General features: G+C 48.7%; 2 protein-coding genes across 4 annotated transcripts in view; one reads left to right on the top strand and one right to left on the bottom strand.

Annotated features, from left to right (window-relative positions):
• Positions 1 to 649: 649 nt before the first annotated feature.
• On the bottom strand, positions 650 to 4390 carry LOC8035875 (60S ribosomal protein L27a). Of its 2 annotated transcripts, none has more exons than XM_002411543.5 (5): positions 4254 to 4390; positions 3927 to 3990; positions 3764 to 3839; positions 2790 to 2964; positions 650 to 822 (listed from the first exon to the last, which is right to left on the bottom strand). In XM_002411543.5, exons 1-5 carry the CDS (start codon positions 4254 to 4256, stop codon positions 694 to 696), a joined length of 447 nt encoding a protein of 148 aa, XP_002411588.1. In that variant the 5' UTR covers positions 4257 to 4390; the 3' UTR covers positions 650 to 693. The 2 variants fall into 2 exon arrangements, with proteins under 2 accessions (XP_002411588.1, XP_042142468.1); XM_042286534.1 differs by having other exon boundaries at positions 4358 to 4363.
• A 19-nt stretch (positions 4391 to 4409) lies between these two features.
• Positions 4410 to 8090, top strand: part of LOC8035876 (DENN domain-containing protein 2B) — a 28574-nt gene continuing 24893 nt past the window's right edge. The window contains exons 1-3 of one of the 2 annotated variants that reach the window (XM_029986902.4): positions 4410 to 5635; positions 6169 to 6246; positions 6907 to 6985. In XM_029986902.4, coding sequence (XP_029842762.3) covers positions 4586 to 5635; positions 6169 to 6246; positions 6907 to 6985 — 1207 coding nt within the window. In that variant the 5' untranslated portion in view covers positions 4410 to 4585. The remainder of the gene's footprint in view (positions 5636 to 6168; positions 6247 to 6906; positions 6986 to 8090) is intronic. The other variant, XM_042286533.1, reaches the window with a different exon arrangement.

Below are 8090 nucleotides of genomic sequence, written 5' to 3'. Positions count from 1 at the left end.
CACTGTCTACTGTGCCTCACTCCAACAGGCTCCGAGAAAGTAAGTAGCATTTACACTGCAACCGCAGAGGCACCCACAAGCACATCCACAGAGTGCTCGGTGCTTGCCTTGCACGACACACGGCAACTTTGCACAATGCAGTCCCTGAATGTGTAGTTTCCCCACACTAACCCATTGTGTTACCACTGCCTGTGCCAGCTAGTATGGCAAAGAGACCTTTTTTTTTTTGCCTGGGAACCAGTCCAGTGTGCTTGGGGGGAACCTCGACAAGGGCTATGGGTCCAATGTTCTCGCACATATTGAGCGCCAATCATAGCTGTGCTCGTGCTGTCTTCAGTCTCCAAGGGTGCAGCTTTTTACAATGAATCAGATTTGCGCATCTGCCAAATAAGTCAAAGGTACCCCTCTCAGGCCATTTGCACCTACCTGTCCATGAAGTTAGCAATTTGTTTTCTGTCCCATGCCTTCATAACAACTGTTGCCCATTTTGCTTGGGCAGTGGCTCAGTGACCATGAGGAATACATCCCTCATCCTCATTACATAATGTCATAGCAAATTAGCCTTCTCTGGTCTTGCAGAGCCACAGGTCATCCACATACAAAGGTACCTGTTGGAACTAGTGAAAGAAGAGGAAGACACATGGGCATGTGCAATGTACATTTTTTTCCTTTTTATTTGAAGCGAAGAGGGAACTATGCGGTGAGGATGCAGGCACCTCCCACGTTCTTGATCTTCTCCTCCGCCGTCCGACTGAACCACTTGGCCTTGACAATCACGGGCTGCTTGGGCAGGGCTCCCTTGCCCAAGACCTTGTAGTACCCCTGTAACGACCACAGAAACACCGTCAATCTGGGGCACCTCAGATGTGCAGTCCAAATCTGTTTCACCATACCTAAATCAAAGGGTCCTTTTCTCGGATTTTAGACACCTCAGCTCAGATACCTCCCTACAAGTGAAACTGCAGTTATGTATTACCTATAATGCAGTAGGTAAAATGTTTTGCACGTAATGTTTGGCTTTAACAAAAAAAAAAAAAAAAAAAAGGGGTTACATTTAAAGGTAACTGTATAAACTATTGCCGCAACGCTGATTCTCGAAGAAATGTGTTGGCAATTCTCTTGGCACTTTAGTGCAGGGTGAACATTCCTGAAACCCCTCTTCTCCCTGGTGCAAGCAGGTCACTTGGCATGTGCATAAAGGATGCATGTGTACGGAAAACAACAGAGCCAGTTGTGTGCCCAGGGGCAACAACACCGTGCACTTACAGCCCGGTGACATGCGCCTCGAGAACGGCGTGGCAGGCCAGAGAACGGAACCGCAGCCCGTGTGCAATTCCGTTCTCGGCGGTGGAGGTAATTCCGAAGGCAGCCAAAGCGACATTTTTATGGCACCATTGAAGAATATTGTAAATATCTCCCTTAACCTCCCCTACGGCACTTGCTTATTTCTTGTGGACATAGGCAATTACTGTTTCAGCAAACTGAAAAAGTTTCCCCCAAATACTTACTCTGTAATCTATCTAATAATACAGAATAATTTATCGTTTCAAGAGCCCTAGTCGTCTATAAATAAGGCTACTATATATTTCTCGCTGTCCATGTTTTTGTACCCGTAATCAAAAAAGTCCTAATAAATCACGCGTTCCTATATGTTCTCTAAACCCATACTGTGTATTAATTACTTAATCGCGCTTCATTATAAAGCTTCAAAGTATTTTATGGATATTTTCCATTATATAAGTCAATACCAATATGTGACAAGTGTCCTGCTTTCACCCACCAGGGAGGTGTATGTGGCAGACTATTCTGCTGTAGATCACAGCAGTCAGACAACGAAAACTTCAGCATCAAGGAGTTTGCAGCACTTGCTAGTATTGCACAGAATGTTTTACGAGTTGTTTTCTACGAGAAACCCTTCGTGAACGAGCGACATGCTGGGAGCGCTGCTCGACGTTGAGGTTGTATATTCGCGGCATATCACCACCTGGTGGAACTTTTTCACACCCCAAAGTGAAAATACTTTAACCTCCTCTGCTGGTACAAGCACGTGCAATGCCGAGCTTCTATGCACTATGAAAATTAATACAGAACCGCGTCGGTAGCATGTACACTACTGATAGTGAGGAAAACAAGCGTCCCTTGGGAGCTTCTCACCGCAAATATTTACAAAGGCCCGAGTACAATCAACATAGGAAAGATGTACCAGTGGGGGCTCGAACCTGGGTAAGCGCGGTGGCAGTCGGATACTATAGCCACTGAGCTTTGTTGCACAGCTACTCTATAAACAATCCTCGCCGAAAAAAGAAAAAAAAAAAAGAAGGGTGGCAGACATTGTGCTTTTTGGTCTTTGTCAGCATAATCAAGCTTGTAAAATTTTTTTCATCCATAAACTAACACGATTAATTGCTAGGATCGTGATATCAGACAGCATGACATGCTGGCTACTACGACAACTTGTTTTAACTTTTGTTTGTTTTTAATGCATGGGAAAAATAGGGCAACACGGTCAAAGACACGTTCCAGGTGCCACAATTTGAACCATACAGGCCATCTCTAGGCTCACACTTTGCCTTTGAACCACCAAGACGGCGTAATGGATGAGGCAAACAAATACCTTTCAGTAAATGACGAGCTCGTGCAAATTAACCGAGCACTTTGTTAGTCACCTTACTACTTTTAATCTATCTAGCTTGTAACCAGCTCCACGATAATACACTGGGCTCTGGTCGATAGTGAACTGCGTAGACCAAGGGTCACCCGCGGCAGCCAAAGGTACCGTGCCCACTCACGTGCTTGACGATGTCGATGACTGGCGCCTTGCCGGCGGTGTCGTCCTTCAGCCTCTTCCTCATTTGCTCTGACACGAGGGACCAGATCTTGTCGATGTTGATGCAGGGCTTCCAGTAGTGGTTCTTTTTCAGGTGGAAGTTGCGCATGCCCACCTTTCCAAAGTAACCCGGGTGGCTGCACATGGGGAATCGGGGTTAGCCATGCATGTGGCAACCAAGGACTCTACTCCGTTTCACCTTACTCCCAGAAGCAGCAGACGCTACAAGCTATCCTAGCCAATTCCGGAGGCGGCACAGCGATACGCCTTCCGCGTATCGCTGCACCCCCTTCAAGGTCACATGACATTCGCACGGCCTTGGATTGGCTCCGATGGCTCGTAGCATCCGCTGCGCTCGGACGTAAGGTGAAACCGAGCATAGTCGTGAACGACGTCGTCTACCGCTTTTCCAGGTGCTACAGAACGAATGTTGCTGTTGAAAAATGGCTGCCGACAGAGGCATCGGCTTCCACCTGAAGACAGCACTGTTTTCCCCACCAACTGCCACCACAGATGCAAAGTGTGATGCAAACGCGGCCGGCTTAAGTGTGATGGGTTGTCGGCACTTCACTCAGCCTCATCCCATAATGAACAATGCGTTCTGAATAGATCCGAGTTGCTCTGGCAGACCATATCGCGCAACAGAGAGCAATCTTGGATTCGCGAGGCTTTCAAATGTCATGGGACGAAACTTCTCTGGAATAAGATTGAGTAATTATGTAACAGCCATTTGCTATCGACTCTGGATGGAAGTAATGATGAATACAGCATAACCTTTTGAATTGGGCAGCAGATTGCACCACCTAGCCATTGTAGTCGTTCTTACATAACGAAGAACATGTTTATGAACCAGAGGTCATGCGGGAGATCACTCAGGTTGACAAAAGATTCATACAATTTGACTGTCAGGCAGAGTTCAACAGTGCAAATACTCACTATTTGTCGAAGTTGATTCTGTGGTGATGCTGGCCACCAGCGTTACCGCGACCTCCAGGGTGCTTGCGGTGCTTTCCTGCACAATCATTCAAGATGGGTTGGTTCGCTTGCTCTTACGAAGACTGTCGTTAACGTGGACGAAGTTACCGGTCAGCCTACTTACCAACCCGACCATGTCCGTGGCTCACGTGGCCCCTGAGCTTCCTGGTCTTCTTTTTGTTGGTCGACTGTTGAACAAAAAAGATTGTTAAGAACCCCCAAGGCAAAACCAGTTGACATACAGTTGTTGCGAGACGTTCGTAAGCACGGGAATCGGCATGTTTCCACGAGCATCATCTAACTTCTTTAAACAAATAAAGAATACGATTTCTATTTTAAATTAACACTAAGTTCGTTGTATGTTTGTTCTACTATCCGTAACTGCTGAGAGTATTCTTATAATTTAGGATTAATCAGATTTAATCGAAGAAGCGCAAACGGTCAGACCTACCATTTCGCTTGAGCGATCCGGAAAGGGAGAGAACCTCAGCGCCAGTTCTCGCGGGTGGCAGCTTTCCGCGAGATGCCGCGAGATTCAAAACCGGAAATGAACACCATTTTGTTTCGATCAAGCGACGAATCAACAATCAACCGTACGTGGGGGGGAGCCAGGGGCTAGCAGCCAGCAGGTATGGTCCGTTCTGCGTGGTTGGGACCGATTTTAAAACGTTACTGTGTTGAAAGTAGTACAACCAGGACGGGCAACGGCCCGGAGACCCCTTCCGCAGATGTTGTGTCGCGTTTCAAACCGAGTTTGCGGCAGCTGGAAGCCGTCCGAGCAGCATGAGTGTCCACCGGACGCCACCGACGCACTCCGACGAGCACACTTCGGTCACACCACGGAGACCCCAGCGGCTCAAACGATCCATTCCGGTCAGCGGTCGACCCACAAACGGCACGGCGTCCCCGCTCGTACAAAAGCTGCGGGAGAAATTCGAGTCCGCGAAAGCGTCTCCCAATCAGAACGAGAGAAACTGCCGTCCGTCCAGCAGCAGCTTCGCCGCCGTGGTGCGTGACGGCGGTGTCGGCTGCGGGGAGTGCCCGGGTAACCTGTATAGCTATATCAGGAAAAATCTGCAGCCCACATCTCTCTCCAGTGTGTCGACTTCCAGCGAAGCCATCGACGTCGTCGACTCTTCCGATCCTAGACCGGAATCGGAAATCGTTCGGAATGTTCCTCGGAAACCGAACGCCGTCGAAGCTGCCATCTACGCACGGCCCGTCAAGTCGAAATCCTCCGTTCTCCAGCGCGCTCGCCAGTTCGACGACTCTGTTGTTCGCTCGTCCTCGTTTACGGAAGACTCCGTCAGGCGCACCGGTGCCCCGAACCGGCCCACGTCGGTTCTGTCCCCCGTTCCGAACGGGATGACGTCGTCCAACGGGACGGCGGCTCCGCCGATCAAACCCCCGCGGACGTTCGCGCACGACATCTACGCCAAAAACAGGCTGCTGCAGAGGAACCCGATGTACGGCCAGCACTTGCTTTGCGCCGTCGGCTCTAGTCAGAGCGCGCAGAAGAGGGACGCTCCCGTCGTGGCGGCGTGCCGCGTTCCCAGGCCCCCGACGACGAGGGTCGAGGACGACGCCGTGATCCACGAGTACGACGAGGTATGCGTCGAGGACGTGACGAAGGCCTCCTCCGTGGGTGCCGCGGCTCCTCGTCGGATGATGTTCAGGTCGAAGCTGCGGCGGAGCATGAGCGACGAACACATCTACGCCGAGCCCGAGCCGCTCCCCGCTCGGCGCCAGACCGCCGACGACGACACGGCTGTGTTCAGCCGTCCTAGCGGACGTGGTCGGGAGAGCGCTGCAAAGCGCGAACTGCATTACATGGTGAGAGAAACCCCGCCACCTTAATCATCCGAAACGGCTGGGCTAAACCCTGAATGGGGGATGTTTTCGTTCTCTAGCTGCGGGCAATGCATTCGTGTGCTATGGGCGAAAACATGATACGTAGCAACAAGTTATGTGTAACGTTGCTATGGAGGAGATTCAATGGGGCTTGATTAAAGTAGATGCTGATAAAATGCGGGGCAATGCTGCAGTTTGCTCAGGTGGGGTTGAAGTGACCGCGATCGCCATTGGCCAGGCAGCTGAACAAGTAGATACTGCTTACTAGATCTTCAGCAGTTCGTTTGATGAGCGTCGTTTGGTGCAGAATTGATGTAGTGCAAAAATAACCACCTTTGCAGTGCAGAGTTCATATTGTACTTTTACATTGCGTCCTTTTATTTTCTTTTATAAAGCAGCTCGTGAGTAGAACATCTCTTATCATTGACACCTTTGGGACCTAACCAAAGCATGCCATCATACATCACAGATTGGTGCCGGATTATTTCTTTCTCATCACAGACTTTTGCTTCCAGAGTTCACCGATTGCAGGGGCTGGCGACGACGAATTGTTCTCGCCAAGCTCTCAACGATCCAGGGCGTTCACTTATCAGGTCTGTCTCCCTTCTAAACATTCCCCCCCCCCCTCCCCCCTTCGAAAGATTGCTGGAGGTGTAATGTGATGCCAACGTTCCTTTGCCAGATTTTATTTTCTAATGAACCCTTTGCGAAATTGAAGGCCATCTTGTGACTAAAATTGCAGTCACACTTTTGCCATACTAGTAATGGTGGTAATGAAAATACTCCATTATTTTGTCGTTCACCATTGCTTTCCTTTGTCGACGGCGAACAATATCTTCTTTGCCATTCCCTTTTCGCTTGATTCACTTATATTTTTAAAATTTTAACAAAAAAAAAAGGTGTTTTTTTTTTTAGGTAAGTTGCCCGAGCGTGTGCCTATAGTTTGATTCAATTTGAGCCTGACGCAGACTTCAATTTTGGTTCGTGCATGGCATTTCCCCGACACATGAAATGTACTGGCCTAGAGTCATCCGCGGCTTCATTGGCCATAGAAAATATCGTAGGTGCAGGCACTTGCAACGATTGTGACAGAGCAGCCAGACTGAACCTCGGAAAGGGTCTTTAATGGTGGGCACGGCTCCTTTTGCAATTGCACATCTTTGCCCATTACTCTGCCGCTTCGCTCTTGCGCGGGAGCCACGAAGGAAGGCCCACAGTCTGGCGTGCCTGACGCCCCTCCGCACATTTTCCAGATCAGGGACGCCATCAATCAGTCCTTCACGTCCGTCAGGAAGCAGGTGCGGACGGCGGCGGCCAAGTCGGGAGACCAAGGTGACTCGCGCTGATTTACGGGCACCTGTTGCACCTTTTTCTCTCCTCTTTTTATTCCCACTACCGTTTGTGTGCAATCGAGTTGCTTGTCGTTGGAGCGACTAAATTCGGGAAGTCCAACCTGATGATAATAATCCCTGGAGAAGGGGAACAAAAGGGACAAAGGACAAACCTCTTCACTGGAATTGGAGAGGTCCCCGGTTCAATACCAGGACCAGGCGGATTTTTTCGGTGGCACTCACCTTGCTGTGTTTGGAGATTTGTGTTTGTCCCTCTTGTACCCTTCTCCAGGGATTATTATCATCATTCTTTTCTAGCTCGCTTGCACCTTTGCATTAATTGCATTATCACTCCAACCTGATGCCTCCTTAATTTGTTTCAAAGTATTTTTTTTTATTTTTAGTGAGTCATTGATGCATAAACTCTTTAATTAAGGGGGAACCATAAATCAAACTATGCTGAGGTCTAAGTTTGCCAACTGCACATCATGCAGTTGGCAAACTTGGTTGGTTCAACCTAAGGGACACGAGAGAACTAGCGCTTGACGGCAACAAGCCGGAGATATGATTTTCGCCGTGAAATTTCAAGATAAAAGAAACATCAAAACGGACTTTTTTTTTTTTCTTCTTTTGGGAAAGTTTGCCAACTTTATTGCAATCCGTCCTGCCTCAAACGGCGCCGGTACGGCGTGGTTAAATGGGTTCCCTGATTGGACAAGCGTGTGAGTCACCGGTCAGGTTGCACGTGCTCACAGTCATTCTGTCTGCAAATATTTATGCTCACAATCGTAACCAGCCAGTTCATTGATACAAATTATCCGACTCTCAATTGGGAGATCAGCGTGTGTTTGGAGCATTGTCAACTCTGGCAAATGGCTGCGACAAACATTGGCGGCAAGTGCCAGCGGAGGGACTTCGACCGCTTGCTGTGGCCGCAAGTTGAGAAAGTGATTGCTGTTCAATTTTTTTCTTTTTTAATAAGAGTTTGCATGCAGAGTCAGAAACTACGAAAAACGCTCGTCGGTAAAAATCTAGACAATTGTAATTTATCTGAAAAACATTGAATTTCGAGGTCACGATACAGAATAAAAAGCAAAGAAAGAAGG

Source organism: Ixodes scapularis, unplaced genomic scaffold (assembly GCF_016920785.2).
Source record: "Ixodes scapularis isolate PalLabHiFi unplaced genomic scaffold, ASM1692078v2 PGA_scaffold7__128_contigs__length_106722199, whole genome shotgun sequence".
Taxonomy (NCBI): domain Eukaryota; kingdom Metazoa; phylum Arthropoda; class Arachnida; order Ixodida; family Ixodidae; genus Ixodes; species Ixodes scapularis.
The sequence above is the reverse complement of the archived record's forward strand: the minus strand, read 5'-3'. Positions and strand labels throughout refer to the sequence as shown.

Excerpts from the sequence above, each read along its gene's own strand:
- LOC8035875 (XM_002411543.5), bottom strand. Across the intron at positions 3,840-3,926 it reads CCACGGACATGGTCGGGTTG|GAAAGCACCGCAAGCACCCT; the intron begins GTAAGTAGGCTG and ends ATGATTGTGCAG. Across the intron at positions 2,965-3,763 it reads AGAATCAACTTCGACAAATA|CCACCCGGGTTACTTTGGAA; the intron begins GTGAGTATTTGC and ends CCCCATGTGCAG.